The sequence below is a fragment of the Oncorhynchus mykiss genome, chromosome 3, assembly GCF_057628025.1.
Source record: "Oncorhynchus mykiss isolate SJ-2025 chromosome 3, ASM5762802v1, whole genome shotgun sequence".
NCBI lineage: Eukaryota > Metazoa > Chordata > Actinopteri > Salmoniformes > Salmonidae > Oncorhynchus > Oncorhynchus mykiss.
The window spans coordinates 59,810,961-59,828,699 of NC_143024.1; the positions used below are offsets into that span (position 1 = coordinate 59,810,961).

The window sequence follows — 17,739 nt, forward strand, 5'->3', positions numbered from 1 at the left end:
AGGGATTAAAAACATCGCATGGAACGGCGGGGACTGTGAGCGGACACACACACAAACGCACGCACACACAGACGCGTTAACACACAACTATTTTGTTGTGTTGTTTGTATTATTTTTTGTTGTTGCATTGTTTGTATACAGTTGTAATTGAACATTTGCGTGACTGCCCTTGTCTATCAGTGTATCAGTGATTTGTTACTTGTCCTGTATTGTTTTTTTTTGTATACCCCAGATAGAGTAGCTGCTGCTTCTGCAATAGCTAGTGGGGATACAAACAAATAAACAAATAATGAAGTAGTGGGTCGTAGTCAGGCTAACTCTGGTGTTATCTCTGCTAGACACACTGCTAATGCGTGCTGTGTACATTGATTAATGCTGGTGTGGGTAAGAGCAGCTCTTTTGTGATTTGAAACAAATGACAGGCTGATAATGAACTTTAATCACGTTTGTCTGATGTAGCAGGAGCCTTTGGAACGCCCAGACTGAAATACACACTCCTCTTTCTGTTGTCTCTTTCTTTCTCTCGAAACATTAGGCTATACATTAAATATTAAATGGTTGTCTCTTATTATTATAATCTATTTAGATGTGACAGATTACAAAAAGGGGGAGGAGTGGCTATGTATGTAGAATTTAATTTCATGGCGTCCCAATCTTGAAATATTTCTGTTCCCAAGAAATATGAGCTCCTGGTTGTATATGTGTCCATAAACTAGAATACACATTTATTTGTTGCTGGGATTTACCCCCTCATGCTGCCATGGTGGATGCTATTGGTGCTTTATCTGAGTGTTTATTTGACTGCTCTTCCCTCTGCCAGCATCTAGCTGACTCGACGTTAAACCCGTCAACTTCCAGTAAATCTTTGTTTAATTTCAACCATGTACGATCTGTGATGTGCTAGATGCCTTGTTTAAGATTGATGTAAAAACAAATCCACTGGGGCTGATATGCTTGATCCATTTCTGCTGCAGCTGTCTGTCCCCCTGATTGCTGAATCATTAACCCATAGGTTTTACCTGACGATAATATCTGCTACTATCCCCAAGGTTTGGAAGGTGGCCCATGTACTCCGCCTTCACAAAGGTGGTGACCCTTGTGACCTAAATTTTGCTTTATGTTTTGGATCATTGTCTTGTTGGAAGACAAATCTCCGTCCCAGTCTCAGGTCTTTTGCAGACTCCATCAGGTTTTCTTCCAGAATGGTCCTGTATTTGACTCCATCCATCTTCCCATCAATTTTAACCATCTTCCCTGTCCCTGCTGAAGAAAAGCAGGCCAAAACCATGATGCTGCCACCACCATGTTTGACAGTGGGGATGGTGTGTTCAGGGTGATGAGCTGTGTTGCTTTTACGCCAAACATAACGTTTTGCATTGTTGCCAAAAAGTTCAATTTTGGTTTCATCTGACCAGAGCACCTTCTTCCACATGTTTGGTGTGTCTCCCAGGTGGCTTGTGGCAAACTTTAACCGACACTTTTTATGGATATCTTTAAGAAATGGCTTTCTTCTTGCCACTCTTCCATAAAGGCCAGATTTGTGCAATATACGACTGATTGTTGTCCTATGGACAGAGTCTCCCACCTCAGCTGTAGATCTCTGCAGTTCATCCAGAGTGATCATGGGCCTCTTGGCTGCATCTCTGATCAGTCTTCTCCTTGTATGAGCTGAAAGTTTAGAGGGACGGCCAGGTCTTGGTAGATTTGCAGTGGTCTGATACTCCTTCCATTTCAATATTATCGCTTGCACAGTGCTCCTTGGGATGTTTAAAGCTTGGGAAATCTTTTTGTATCCAAATCCGGCTTTAAACTTCTTCACAACAGTATCTCGGACCTGCCTGGTGTGTTCCTTGTTCTTCATGATGCTCTCTGCGCTTTTAACGGACCTCTGAGACTATCACAGTGCAGGTGCATTTATACGGAGACTTGATTACACACAGGTGGATTGTATTTATCATCATTAGTCATTTAGGTCAACATTGGATCATTCAGAGATCCTCACTGAACTTCTGGAGAGAGTTTGCTGCGCTGAAAGTAAAGGGGCTGAATAATTTTGCACGCCCAATTTTTCAGTTTTTGATTTGTTAAAAAAGTTTGAAATATCTAATAAATGTCGTTCCACTTCATGATTGTGTCCCACTTGTTGTTGATTCTTCACAAAAAAATACAGTTTAATATCTTTATGTTTGAAGCCTGAAATGTGGCAAAAGGTCGCAAAGTTCAAGGGGGCCGAATACTTTCGCAAGGCACTGTATATATCTGTGATGGGAGAAATGTTGGGTTGTCTGAATTACAGCTGTACAGAACCTTTGGGCAGAATTAAACTTGGTTAAAGCTTCTCTAGAGTCCGTGAGTTATTTACTCACTTAAAATAAGAACCTAACACTTTTGATGGTGTTAAATCAGGTTTCCTGGGTATTATGAAAGGTGTCCTGCAGGGGTCGATATCTGGACTCTGCACTTCTTACTGTTTACATTAACAATATGGACTTGTCTGTAAAAAAATGTAACTTATGCTGATGATGCTGTTGTGTATGCTATTGCCTCATGGTTGACCAGGCTCGATCTGAACTACAGTCTGCCTTCATTGTAGTACAGAAAAACTTTCTTGACCTGAAATTGGTATTGAAAGACGTTAAAAAATATTATGCGCACAAAAATAACTCTGATTTAAGCATACAGTTGAAGTCGGAAGTTTACATACACTTAGGTTGGAGTCATTAAAACAATTTATTCAATTTTTTTTGGCAAGTTGGTTAGGACATCTACTTTGTGCATGACAAGTAATTTTTCCAAACAATTGTTCACAGACAGATTATTTCACTTATAATTCACTGTATCACAATTCCAGTGGGTCAGAAGTTTACATAAGTTGACTGTGCCTTTAAACAGCTTGGAAAATTCCAGAAAATGATGTCATGGCTTTAGAAGCTTCTGGTAGGCTAATTTACATCATTTGAGTCAATTGGAGGTTTACCTGTGGATGTATTTCAAGGCCTACCTTCAAACCCAGTGCCTCTTTGCTTGACATCATGGGAAAATCAAAAGAAATCAGCCAAGACCTCTGAAAAATAATTGTAGACCTCCACAAGTCTGGTTCATCCTTGGGAGCAATTTCCAAACGGCTGAAGGTACCACGTTCATCTGTACAAACAATAGTACACAAGTATAAACACCATAGGACCACGCAGCCGTCATACCGCTCAGGAAGGAGATGTGTTCTATCTCCTAGAGATAAACGTACTTTGCTGCGAAAAGTGCAAATCATTCCCAGAACAACAGCAAAGGACCTTGTCAAGATGCTGGAGGAAACAGGTACAAAAGTATATATATCCACATAACCTGAAAGGCCACTCAGCAAGGAAGAAGCAACTGCTCCAAAACCGCCATAAAAAAACCAGACTACGGTTTGCAACTGCACATGGGGACAAAGATCACACTTTTTGAAGAAATGTCCTCTGGTCTGATGAAACAAAAATTGAACGTTTTGGCCATAATGACCATTGTTATGTTTGGAGGCAAAAGGGGGAGGCTTGCAAGCCGAAGAACACCATCCCAACCATGAAGCACGGGGGTGGCAGCATCATGTGCTTTGCTACAGGCGGGACTGGAGCACTTCACAAAATGGATGGCATCATGAGGAGGAAAATGATGTGGATATATTGAAGAAACATCTCAAGACACCAGTCAGGAAGTTAAAGCTTGGAAGTTAAAGCTTGACCCTAAACATACTTCCAAAGTTGTGGCAAAATGGCTTAAGGACAACAAAGTCAAGGTATTGGAGTGGCCATCACAAAGCCCTGACCTCAATCCTATAGAACATTTGTGGGCAGAAATGAAAAAGCTTGTGCAAGCAAGGAGGCCTACAAACCCGACTCAGCTACACCAGCTTTGTCAAGAGGAATGTGCCAAAATTCACCCAATTTATTGTGGGAAGCTTGTGGAAGGGTACCCAAAATGTTTGACCCAAGTTAAACAATTTAAAGGCAATGCTACCAAATACTAATTGAGTGTATGTAAACTTCTGACCCACTGGGAATGTGATGAAGAAATATAAACAGAAAAAAATAATTCTCTCTACTAATTATTCTGACATTTCACATTCACAAAACAAAGTGGTGATCCTAACTGACCTAAAACAGGGAATTTTTACTAGGATTAAATGTCAGGAATTGTGAAAACTGAGTTTAAAATGTATTTGGCTAAGGTGTATGTAATCTTCCGACTTCAACTGTAGGTCCTGCCTCTAGCTAAATGGTAGATTATTCAGTCGATATCCCTATTGGTCCTAGATTATGGCGACATCATCATTGCACATGTTGATCTTAAGCTTCCACAGGCAGTTTGGAACTCGGTAGAGAGTGTTGCAACCGAGGACAGATGATTTTTATGCTCTGTGTTTCAACACTCTGCGATCCCATTCTGTGAGCTGTGTGGCCTACCACTTTGCGTATTAGCCGTTGTTGCTCCTAGATGTTTCCACTTCACAATAACAGGACTTAAAATTGACCGGTGCAGCTCTAGAGGGGTAAACATTTGACGAACTGACTATTTGGAAAGGTGGCGTTCTATGACGGCGCCACGATGAAAGTCACTGAGCTCTTCAGTAAGGCCATCATACTGCCAATGTGTGTCTATAGAGACTGCATGGATGTGCGCTCGATTTTATACACCTGTCAAAATGGGTGTGACTGAATTAACTGAATCAGATAATATGAAGGAGTGTCCACATACTTTTGCATACACTATACATGCAAAAGAAAAATAGAAAAAAGAAGAAACCCACACACTGCTCTTGATAATATCACTGCTCTTTAATAAGCTTTACGTATCGGCCTCACTTTTTAATTAGCACCCTGATGCTTGGTAGGTCGATGTCCTCATTGTGGTTTTACAGACGTGTTTAATACGTTTTATGTACACACTTTATTAGAATATTTATGAAATGCATATTGTTATATTTGGTAGCACTTATTTGTTTTCCCTCGACTCCAACCCCATTCGATGTGTGGAACGGATGTGGGTGGGGCTGTGTACATAAGATTGCTAATTTAAAAAAAACTCACAAAAGCTCTGACTAAGGCCGTGAGGCCGATACTTAAAGCTTATTAAAGAGCAGTGATTCTATCAAGAGCAGTGTGCGGGTTTCTTCTTTTTTCTCATTTTATTCAACAGTTACAGCGCACCTGTAAAAATGATAGCTCAGATGTGCTAGTGCCTTTTGAATTTTGGTATACACTATGTATGCAAAATGCACCATACTGGCTATATTTCTGTATTTAGAAAGTTACATATCTTGAAAACTTGATTGCTGACGAGCTAAATATGTTGGGACTATATCAACAATGGATAATGAAACAAATGTTGCTCAATGTTTGAGCACAGTAAGGGTTAGGATTGTATTTCTGCTTACCAATGTTATTGTCATAAGAGGGAGTTCTCTCCATGCTGTCTCGTGCCTGGATGTCTCTGGTGTTACTGGAGTCGAGCCCCAGTGCAGGGTCTTCCACCGAGGGACACCCCTGGATGGCTGGCCCCAGGGACCTCTGCTCCTCCTTCCCTGAGTGTTTCAGGTCAACTGAAGCTCTCTTTAGTCCTGAGTAGGACTCCCTCTCCGAGCTGTTTTCCGTTTCCTTGTTGCTTCCTCCTGTGGAATTGTAATCAACACGAGTCAGTGGAACACACCCGTGCTTCTAGTGCCACGGAAAGAATGCACTGAACTCTTCTGGGACTTAGAAAGGTGCTCAGTGAAAAATAACAATAAAACAAATGCATGCACAAAAGCAAGCGCTCGTTTCGGAGAATGAATATGGAACCCACCTTTAGTTGGATGTGGTGTGAAGGAGATTCTTCTTGCGCTCTTTGTGCTCTTAACATCTTCTGGATCGGAATCACTAGCGTGAGAATACGCAGCCTGTGTAGATGGAAACATCAACACATACAATCACTGAAACGGCATTCTAAATGGCACCTTATTCCCTTTATAGTGCACTTATTTTGACCAGGGCCCAGAACTCTGGTGAAAGTAGTGCTCTAAATAGGGAATAGGGTGCCATTTGAGATGCACACTGCGCCCGTCTCCTAAATGTAATGTAATATTATATAATGAATATTGTATAATCTGCTACAGCAACATATTATAGCAGTGGCCATGAGCATAGTTAAAGGCCCAGTGCTGTCAGACACTTGATTGTCCTGTGTTTTATATACACTCACCGGCTATTTTATTAGGTGCACCCATTTAGGGTCAGACCCCCCTTTGCCACCAGAACAGCCTGAATTCTTCGAGGAAGTCTACAAGGTGAAGGAAACATTCCACAAGGATGTTGGTGCATGCTGACGCGATGGCATCATGCAGTTGCTGCAGATTGGATGGAGGTACATCATGCTGCGAACAGCCTGTTCCATCTCATCCCAAAGGTGCTCTATTGAGTTGAGGTCTGCGCACGCCACTCAAACAAACAGAACTCGCTATCATGTTCCAAGCGATGTTTTCCACTCCTCAATTGTCTAATATTTGTTTAATCTTGTGCCCACTGGAGGCGTTTCTTCTTGTTATTAGCTGATAGTAGTGGAACCCGGTGTGGTCGTCTGGTGCAATAGCCCATCTGTGACAAGGATCAACGAGTTGTGCGTTCTGAGATGCTGTTCTGCACACCACCGTTGTACTGTGCCATTATTTGTCTGTTTGTGACCCACCTGTTCGCTTGCACGATTCTTGTCATTCTCCTTTGACGTCCCTCATCAACGAGCTGTTTTTTGCCCCCCCCCCTCGCACCACTATCTGTAAACCCTAGACACTGCTGTGTGTGAAAAACCCAGGTTAGCCCGCCTGACACCGGCGATCATACCACACTCAAAGTTGGTTAGGTCACTAATTTTGTCCATTCTAATTTTCAATTGAACAGTAACTGAATGCCTTGAGTCCTGTCTGCCTGTTTTATATAGCAAGCCAAGGCCACCTGATTGACTGTCTGTAGGAGCGATCCATTTATGTGAATGGGGGTGGTGTACCTAATAAACTGGTCAGTATTTCCACACTATGAGGTTTGAATAATACTGTGAAATTGTGAAAATTATGATAATGCCAAGTGCTGTTGAAAAGACTGTCTGATATCTCAACCTGTTTTGGTGGGATGGAGTATTTACATGCCTGCCTAGTGACATCACCAGGTGGTAAATTAGTTAATAGACCAATAAGAAAGAGTTCCAAACCTCTCTGCCAATAACAAATAATTTTTTGTTTTCCCCTCCCTACTCAGACCATTCACAAACAGTCCTAGCAAAAAAATAATATCTTTGCTAAGAAGCTTTTTTTTTTTTTTGTCCATTTTAATTGAAAACAAACACTGTGAGCTAGTTAATTGTTACCCAGAAGTTATTCAACATTGAGATAAAGAACAGCTGCATTGGACCTTTAAGGAATGCTAAGTAAAGTCAGTGTAGATGACCTTTTCGAATACTTTAGAATACAGGGAGTGGTTTTTGAAATAGTATTACTGATTTACCAGGATTATATTTAAGTGATAATGCCCTCGAAGCCGGTGTTTGGCCGGCAAACTGTGCCAATATATCCTCCAAACACTGGCTTCGGCGTTATCACATTTATACAACGGGTTGCCAACATATTCAAATAATGATTTACATACACTACCATTCAAAAGTTTGGGGTCACTTAGAAATGTCCTTGTTTTTTATTAAAGAAAGGCTCATTTATTTGTCTATTAAAATAACATCAAATTGATCAGAAATATAGTGAAGACATTGTTAAAGTTGTAAATAACCATTGTAGCTGGAAGCAGATTTTTTAAATGGAATATCTACATAGGCGTACAGAGGCCCATTATCAGCAACCATCACTCCTGTGTTCCAATGGCACATTCTGTAAATTAATCCAAGTGTATAATTTTAAAAGGCTAATTGATCATTAGAAAGCCCTTTTGCAATTGTTAGCACAGCTGAAAACTGTTGTACCGATTAAAGAAGCAATAAAACTGGCCTTCTTTTGACTAGTTGAGTATCTGGAGCATCAGAATTTGTAGGTTTGATTCCAGGCTCAAAATGGCCAGAAACAAATAACTTTCTTCTGAAACTCGTTAGTCTATTTTTGTTCTGAGAAATAAAGGCTATTCCATGCGAGAAATTGCCAAGAAACTGAAGATCTCATACAACCCTGTGTACTACTCCCTTCACAGAACCGTGTAAACTGGCTCTAACCAAGTATGTATTTTCAGTTTCAATGAGTTGTAAAAATGTCTCAGAGAACTCTGCTGAATTCCCTCAGTTTAAGGTCAGCTAAATTAACCTAGGCTACTTAACATTACTTGCTCTGTATTTTAAGTTGTTATATTATCATTAGAAGTCTATTATCAGGTAAAAGCATATACTTATTATTAATAATTTCTCAAATATTTATTAGCTAATCATTCAGTCGAATACGCTATACGCAATATACAGATATTGAAGTTGTCTTTGAGCGTTAAGGGAACTCGGTCCACGAAATTGTTATTATATTTTTCAATCTTGAAATACAAGGGTGAATGTTATTAATCAGTGACTGAAATTTCGCGCTACGTGATATTCACTTCTGAACTTGGAGACTTGGAGAGCACTCAAAGTGTTGTAGAACGCCCCTCTGAATAACGGGGCATGGTTTTGGCATAACTGCGTTGGGAAAAAGAAAGACGGCATCAGGACACTGTTGTTCAGAAGAGCTAGTCAACAACTAAGTTAACACAATCACTTCAAAATGAAGCTGGAAAGACTGCAAACTATCTGCACTTTGTTTCATTTTACCTTCTTAAAATTGTAATTTCTTTGTATACAGTCCATTCGGAAAGTATTCAGACCCCTGGACTTTTCTCACATTTTGTTACGTAACAGCCTTATTCCAAAATTGATTTAAAAAAAAAATCCTCATCAATCTACAGACAATACGCCAGAAGGCAGGTTGTTAGAAATTTTAGCAAATATATTCAAGATTTAAAAAACCTGAAATACCTTATATACATAAGTATTTCAAACTCTTTTCTATGAGACTCAAAATTGAGCTCAGGTGCATCCTGTTTCCATTGATCATCCTTGAGATGTTTCTACAACTTGATTGGAGTCCACCTGTAGTTAAGATCAATTGATTGGACATGATTTGGAAATGCACACACCTGTCTATATAAGGTCCCATAGTTGACAGAGCATGTCAGAGCAAAAACCAAGCCATGAGATAGAAGGAATTGTCTGTAGAGCTCCTAGACAAGATTGTGTCGAAGCACAGATCTGGGGAAGGGTACCAAAACATTTCTGAAGCATTGAAGGTCCCCAAGAACACAGTGGCCTCCATCATTCTTAAATGGAATAAGTTTTGAACCATCAAGACTCTTCCTAGAGCTGGCTGCCCTGCCAAACTGCTCAATTGGGGGAAAATGGCATTGGTCAGGGAGGTGACCAAGAACCCGATGGTCACTCTGACAGAGGTCCAGAGTTTCTCTGTGGAGATAGGAGAACCGGCCAGAAGGACAACAATCTCTGCAGCACTCCACTAATCAGGCCTTTATGGTAGAGTGGCATGACAGAAGCCACTCCTCAGTAAATGGCACAAGACAGCCTGTTTGGAGTTTGCCAAAAGGCACTTATAGACTCTCAGACCATGAGAAACAAGATGCTCTGGTCTGATGAAACCAATATTTAACTCTTTGGCCTGAATGCCAAGCGTCATGTCTGGAGAGAAACCTGGAACCATCCCTACGGTGAAGCAAAGTGGTGGCAGCATCATGCTGCAGGGATGTTTTTCAGCAGCAGGGACTGGGAGACTAGTCAGGATCTAGGGAAAGATGAACGGAGCAAAGTACAGAGAGATCCTTGATGAAAACCTGCTCCAGAGTGCTCAGGACCTCAGACTGGGGTAATGGTTCACCTTCCAACAGGACAACAACCCTAAGCACACAGCCAAGACAACGCATGTCCTTGAGAAGCTCAGTCAGAATGTCCTTGAGTGGCTCAGTCAGAGCAATTGAACATCTCAGGAGAGACCTAAAAATAGCTGTGAAGCGACAGTCCCCATCCAATCTGACAGAGCTTGATGGAATCTGCAGAGATGAATGGGACGAACTCCCCAAATACAGGTGTGCCAAGCTTGTAGCGTCATACCCAAGAAAACTCTAGGCTGTAATCGCTGCCTAAGGTGCTTCAACAAAGTACTGAGTAAAGGGTCTGAATACTAATGTAAATGTGATATCTGTTTTTTCTAAATTTGCAAACATTTCTTTAAAACTATTCATTATGGGGTATTGTGTGACGATTGATGAGGGGGGAAAAAAACTATATAATCAATTTTAGAATAAGGCTGTAACGTTAGGAAACGTGGAAAAAGTTAAGGTCATAAAAATGATGTCAGCTGATTCATGATAACGACTGGCTGAGAAACGTTGCCTGCCTGTCTGTCTCGTTCCGACTCCCGACACCTTCATTACTATGGGTCAGCTGGAGATCGAATTTGAATATTGAAACAAGGTTGCAAATGTTGGACAGACAGACAGGAAGGTTTATACAAATCTCCGCTGTTGAAAACAAAATGTTATTCTAAAGAAAATGTGAGATAATGTCTAGATGGTTTTTATAGTGGAGATCAAGTTTATAAAGTGCCCGGCTGGGTTGATGAGACAGTGGATTGCGCAGTCAGATGGAACAGAGTAAATTGGCATTTTAACATCATAGATTTAGCCGGTGGTAACTTGTGGAATAGACACTGGCTGGAATGTGGTTTTAACCAATCAGCATTCAGGATTAGACCTACCAGTTGTATGAAATATTTTATCTTAGACAATCTCATATGGCAAGTCTTATTTGTTTCTGTTATTGTCAGGACTTCATTGTTAGAATATGATACAGCATAAGATGCATCCCAAATGGCACCCTGTTCCATATACTCTATAGTGCACTACTTTTGACAAGAGCCCTACGAGCCTTGCTCACTAAAAGAAGTTCACTATAAAGGGAATATTGTACCATTTGGGACACTACCCATGTTTACTGACCATACAGTTTTGACAGACAACCCAATAGGCTTGTGTTAGGACCATCTGATGTAAATGTACCTTGCCATTCTCGTCTCTGAGGTCAAATGTCAGCTCCAGATTTTTCCGGAAAAAATCTGCGAACTCAGGGTACATGTCAAGCACCTCCAAGAGATCTTCCCTCTGGATCGTGTGCAGGTCACAGTAACTCAGGGCTCTGACGTCCGCATTGGACTTCCCAGGCTTGGAGTACAGATGGATCATTTCTCCAAAGATGTCATTCTTCCCTGGTGAGTAGAGAGCGAGAGAGTAGATTGGGTTAAGTTCTTAGAGAGAATTATCAGAATACTCTAGCCATCAGGAGATCTGGTTTGAGTCTCTCAGTAAATATAAGATAATCATAAACTCGTCTCTTTTTCAGGACCCTGTCTTTCAAAGATAATTAGTCAAAATCCAAATAACTCCACAGATCTTCAATGTAAAGGGTTTAAACACTGTTTCCCATGCTTGTTCAATGAACCATAAACAATTAATGAACATGCACCTGTGGAACGATCATTAAGACACTAACAGCTTACAGACGGTAGGCAATTGAGGTCAGTTATGAAAACTTAGGACACTAAAGAGACCTTTCTATTGACTCTGAAAAACACCAAAAGAAAGATTCCCAGGGCCCCTGCTCATCTGCGTGAACGTGCCTTAGGCATGCTGCAAGGAGGCATGAGGACTGCAGATGTGGCCAGGGCAATAAATTGTAATGTCCGCACTGTGAGACGCCTAAGACAGTGCTACAGGGAGACAGGACGGACAGCTGATCGTCCTCGCAGTGGCAGACCACGTGTAACAACACCTGCAACAGGATCGGTATATCCGAACATCACACCTGCGGGACAGGTACAGGATGGCAACAACAACTGCCCGAGTTACACCAGGAATGCACAATCCCTCCATCAGTGCTCAGACTGTCCGCAATAGGCTGAGAGAGGCTGGACTGAAGGCTTGAAGGCCTGTTGAAGTAAGGTAGGTCCTCACCAGACATCACCGGCAACAATGTCATCAATGGGCACAAACCCACCGTCGCTGGACGAGACAGGACTGGCAAAAAGTGCTCTTCACTGACGAGTCGCAGTTTTGTCTCACCAGGGGTGATGGTCGGATTCGCGTTTATCGTAGAAGGAATGGGTGTTACACCAAGGCCTGTACTCTGGAGCGGGATCGATTTGGAGGTGGAGGGTCCGTCATGGTCTGGGGCGGTGTGTCACAGCATCATCGGACAGAGCTTGTTGTCATTGCAGGCAATCTCAATGCTGTGCGTTACAGGGAAGACATCCTCCTCCCTCATGTGGTACCCTTCCTGCAGGCTCATCCTGACATGACCCTCCAGCATGACAATGCCACCAGCTATACTGATCATTCTGCGCATGATTTCCTGCAAGACAGGAATGTCAGCGTTCTGTCATGGCCAGCGAAGAGCCCGGATTTCAATCCCATTGAGCACGTCTGGGACCTGTTGGATAGGAGGGTGAGGGCTAGGGCCATTCTCCCCAGAAATGTCTGTGAACTTGGTGGAAGAGTGGGGTAACATCTCACAGCAAGACCTGGCAAATCTGGTGCAGTCCATGAGGAGGAGATGCACTGCAGTACTTAATGCAGCTGGTGATACAGATACAGACTTTTGATTTTGACCCCCCCCTTTGTTCAGGGAGACATTATTCAATTTCTGTTAGTCACATGTTCAGTTCATGTCTCAGTTGTTGAATCTTGTTATGTTTATACAAATATTTCCACATGTTAAGTTTGCTGAAAATAAACGCAGTTGACAGTGAGAGGACGTTTCTTTTTGTGCCGCGTTTATATTCTCAGAAGATTAGGAGAACGGCTCTGTCTGTCTGTGTGTAACACAGGAGACTGCTGAGGAAAGGGCAGCTCATAATAAAGACTCTAATGGAGCATAGGGAATGGCATCAAACACATGTAAACCATGTGTTTGATACCATTCCACTTAAGGTGCCACCCACCTCCTGTGGAGTGTAGACTAATGCACTCGACTGGTGTGGAGAAGGACGGCCGGTCTGGGTTTGCCTTTGAGGATCTGAAAAGTATAGTGCCTATTTTCTTTCTGTCTCTATATGCGTTGTCAACTCAAGGTCTGTACATCAGTGGTCTTGATCCATGATTTAAACAAAGTAATACAGTATACAGTATATCCGATAGAAACAACTTTGATGTGATGAGCACCGTTTGAGTTAGTGATCAACATACTTTGCTGAAAATACAAAAAGGAATCGACTGTTGTGATAATGAGATGCAATGCATTTGTTAAATTTGGAATTACTCTTGTATAATGAATTATATTATGCTCTTTACAAACGTGAGAGACCAGTTTGTCAGCTCTCAGCGGGTGGCGTGTATACAGAGTGTATAGTTTAAAGGGCATCTTAAGCCACTCGTCATCGGGCTTAAGGCGGCCTTTCAGTGGTGCCAGGTCTTAGTAAATGTCAACCCATGTGCAGAATTTTGTGTGAATGAGATGCAATAGGTTGGACTGCTGTGTTGCTTTAAGTGACCTATGAGGAGTGGCCTCCAGCCTCAGTGTTCCACCTCAGCAGGGACCAGATACTTCCCTAACACACGACTGCAGCACAGCAGAGTGGCTCAGAGTAGAGGCCCACACTCAGCTCTCACACCAAGGCTTTGTATCATGATTACAATAGAACACTTGCTTACAATAGAACACTAGCCTACTACAAACAATTCACATGTTTTTGGTTCTCAAAATCCATTAAGCCTGTACATACAAATGGATTTCTCTGTGATATATTAATACTATATGTTTTGTTATCAAATACGCTGATCTACAGTACAAGATTGGCATATTCAACACCTGAATGTATTTTATACTAGTTACTACTAGTCTTATCTGGTTAGGATTTCCTCGCTATCCACATTGGATCTGGGACGATTCTGGGCGAGAGTCGGGGCACTTGGGCTGAGAGTCAGACTCAGTGTGAGTTATCTGGCCCAAATGGGGCTCGGGCCGATTGTGGCTACTTGGGGCTCGGGCCGATTGGGGCTACTCTCTACTCTCTGGCAGATGATTACACGGACTGCTTTAAATAACATTTCATTATTTATATATTTTCCCATATTTTCTAATTGTTTTTGTGATAAAAAAAAATAGAATTAACATTTCAATTAAATTCTTTAAGAGTCCTGTTTAAGTAGTATTTTAGGATTTGGAAACTTTGTGCAATGAAATTGACAAGCATTAAAAACCTTGTGCATGGAGCCTCCCGAGTGGCACAGTGGTCTAAGACACTGCATTGCCGTATAAACTGCGTTGCTACAAATGCTAGTTTGATACCTATGCCGGCAGTGACCGGGAGACACATGAAGCGAAGCACAATTGGCCCAGCGTCGTCTGAGTTAGGGGAGGGTTTGGCCAGCCTGGATGTCCTTGTCTCATCATGCTGTAGCCACTCCTGTGGCGGGCCGGGTGCATGCACACTGAAACTTTGTTTTCTACGACAAAACATTTTTTTCGGGCCGATGGGTATAATTTGTATGCATAAAATGTGTAATAGTAATATTTAAAATAACTAAATTACTAAATGTGCATCGGGCCGCTTCTGGGGGTATTCTGGTAAGATGCCGGCAAAGTAGGCTGAATTCCGGTAGACGGAAACGGCCCAATGTACTTGGGGCGATTCTGGGCAGTCATTCATTTTGAATCCGGGCCAAGACCTACACCCAGGCTGATTCAATCAGTTCCGCCACCCCGGGAAGAGGGCCGCTTCTGGGCCGCTTCCTCATTGCTAGCTGGGTTTCCTTCTCACATTTAGACAAGAACAGTGACTAGAGAAATTAGTGGTGCCAGTTCATAAAGGAAACCCGAATGCCCTGCTACCAATTAGAGGCTAGTATCAATAACTTCTATCTTATTGGGTGGGTATTTAATCTTTACGGTTCTGCTGCCGTTTGCAGCTACTGCTACTATGTGATGGCTTCTTGCTTTGCATCAACGCTGCTGTGTAACTAGATGTTTCTCGCTATGGTGCTGTGTTCTGATATAATATTTTCTTTGCGAATGCTCACTAGCAGAGTTTGAACCTCGTCCACGTCGTTCAACATGGTCATGTTGCAATGTTTGGCTGCTGTGAGGATGTCACTGATTGCGAGAATCAACCATGTTGCTGCTCTATTGTTGTCAGTCAATAGCGGCTACAAACTAGCTAGCTAAGTAGAATTAGCCTCGGGAGTAGCCTATCATATATATCAAACTACTCGTTTGTTCCCAATACCTGCTTTCAGGCAGATACGGCGCGCTCCGTGAACACACACCCCATCATGGGGAATCATCCCGTCAGAAAAAAGAAGGAAGAAGCCTATGCTAGGCTAGCATACAGGCAATGCGTCGAAATATATAGGAGTTAGTAGCAATGTTTTTTAATAATGATTAGGAGATTAATTGTATTGGTCACACACACACATATTTAGCAGATGTTATTGCAGGTGTAGCAAAATGCTTGTGTTCCTAGTTCCAACAGTGCAGTAGAATCTAACAATTCACAGCAATACACAGAAATCTAAAAGTAAAATAATGGAATTAATAAATATATAAATATTAGGAGGTTGAATGTCAGAGTGGCATTGGCTAAAATACAGTAGAGTACACTATATACATATGAAATGAGTAAAACAGTATGTAAAACATTTTTAAAGTGACTAGTGTTCCATTATTAAAATGACCAGTGATTCCATGTCTATGTACACAGGGTAGCAGCCTCTTTGGTGCAGGATTGAGTAACCGGGTGGTAGTCGGCTAGTGATGGCTATTTAACAGTCTGATGGCCTTGAGATAGCTGTTTTTCAGTCTCTCTGCCCCAGCTTTCATGCACTAGTACTGACTTCACCTTCTGGATGATGACGGGGTGAACAGGCCGTGGCTCGGGTGGTTATTGTCCTTAATGATCTTTTTGGCCTTCCTGAGACATCGGGTACTGTAGGTGTCTTGGAGGGCAGGCATTGTGCCCCCAGTGATGCGTTGGGCAGACAGCACCACCCTCTGAAGAGCCATGTGGTTGCGGATGGTGCAGTTGCCATACAAAGGCAGTGATACAGCCTGACAGGATACTCTCAATTGTTCATCTATAAAACTTTGTGAGGGTCTTAGGGGCTAAGCCAAATTTCTTCAGCGTCCTGAGGTTGAAGAGACGCTGTTGTCTGTGTGGGTGGGTGGACCATTTCAGATCGTCAATGATGTGTATGCCGAGGAACTTGAAGCTTTTCACCTTCTCCACTGGTGTCCCGTCGATGCGGATGGGGGTGTACTGTCCTGAAGTCCACAATCAGCTCCTTCGTTTTGTTGACATTGAGGGAGAGATTGTATCCCTGGTACCACTCCACCAAAGCCCTTACCTCCTCCCTATAGGCTGTGTCGTCATTGTTGGTAATCAGGCCTATGACTGTTGTGTCGTCTGTAAACTTGATGAGTTGGAGGCTTGCGTGGCCATGCAGTTATGGGTGAACAGGGAGGGAGCTGAGCACACACCCTTGTGGGCCCCTATGTTGAGGATCAGCGTAGTGGAGGTGTTGTTTCCTACCTTCACCATCTGGTGGCGACCCGTCAGGAAGTCCAGGTCCCAGTTGCACAGAGCGGGGTTAACAGCCTTACGAGGGTTAACACGCTTAAACGTCTTACTCACGTCGGTCACAGAGAAGGAGAGCCCACAGTCCTTGGTAGCGGGTCACATCGGTGGCACTGTATTATCTTCAAAGTGGGCGAAGAAGGTGTTTAGCTTGTCCGGGAGCAAGACGTCGGGGTCCGCGATGTGGCTGGTTTCCCTTTTGTAATCCATGATTGCCTGTAAACCTTGCCACATATGTCTCGTGTCTGAGCCATTGAATTGTGACTCCACTTTGTCTCTGTACTGACGTTTTGCCTATTTGATTCTCTTACAGTCACCTAGCCGTGGTTAAATGTGGTTAAAAATGTTCAGTTTTGCGCAAATGCTGCCATCTATCCATGGTTTTTGGTTTGGGTAGATTGGGTAGTCACAGTGGGAACCACATCCCCTATACACTTCCTGATGAACTCAGTCACCATGTCCGTGTACACGTCAATGTTATTCTCATAGGCAACCCTGAACATGTCCCAGTCCGCGTGATCAAAACACGCGGACTGGGACATGTTGAAGCATGGATTTCGATTGTTCAGACCAGCGTTGAATAGACCTTAGCATGGGTACTTCCTGTTTTAGTTTCTGCCTATATGAAGGGGGGAGCAGAATGGAGTTGTGATCTGATTTGCCAGAGGGAGAGCGGGGGAGGGCCTTGTAGCCATCCTGGAAGGGAGAGTAACAATGTTTGAGAGTTTTTGAAGCGCGAGTACTACAGGCAATGTGTTGATAGAACTTCGGTAGCATTTTCATAAAATGTGTTTTGTTAAAATCCCCAGGTACAATAAGTTGCGGCCACAGGATATGTGGTTTCCAGTTTGCACAATCGTGGTATCGGCTTGAGGGGGAATATGTACGGCTCTGACTATAACCGAAGAGAATTCTCTTTGGGGGGGTAATACGGACGGCATTTGATTTGAAGGCATTATAGGTTGGTTGAACAAAAGGACTTGAGTTCCTGTACGTTATCACAATCACACCATGAGTAGTTGATCATGAAACATACACCCCCACATTTCTTCCTACAAGAGTTCTTTATTCCTGCCTGCACA

The 17,739-nt window shown here is 42.6% G+C and overlaps 1 protein-coding gene across 1 annotated transcript in view; it reads right to left on the minus strand.

The window, feature by feature from the left end:
* The window catches only part of kcnh7b (potassium channel, voltage gated eag related subfamily H, member 7b), a 95,671-nt gene that overhangs the window by 8,340 nt on the left and 69,592 nt on the right, over nucleotides 1-17,739 (minus strand). The window contains exons 11-13 of the mRNA XM_090229712.1: nucleotides 11,091-11,296; nucleotides 5,821-5,914; nucleotides 5,414-5,647 (exon numbers count right to left, since the gene is read on the minus strand). Coding sequence (XP_090085838.1) covers nucleotides 5,414-5,647; nucleotides 5,821-5,914; nucleotides 11,091-11,296 — 534 coding nt within the window. The remainder of the gene's footprint in view (nucleotides 1-5,413; nucleotides 5,648-5,820; nucleotides 5,915-11,090; nucleotides 11,297-17,739) is intronic.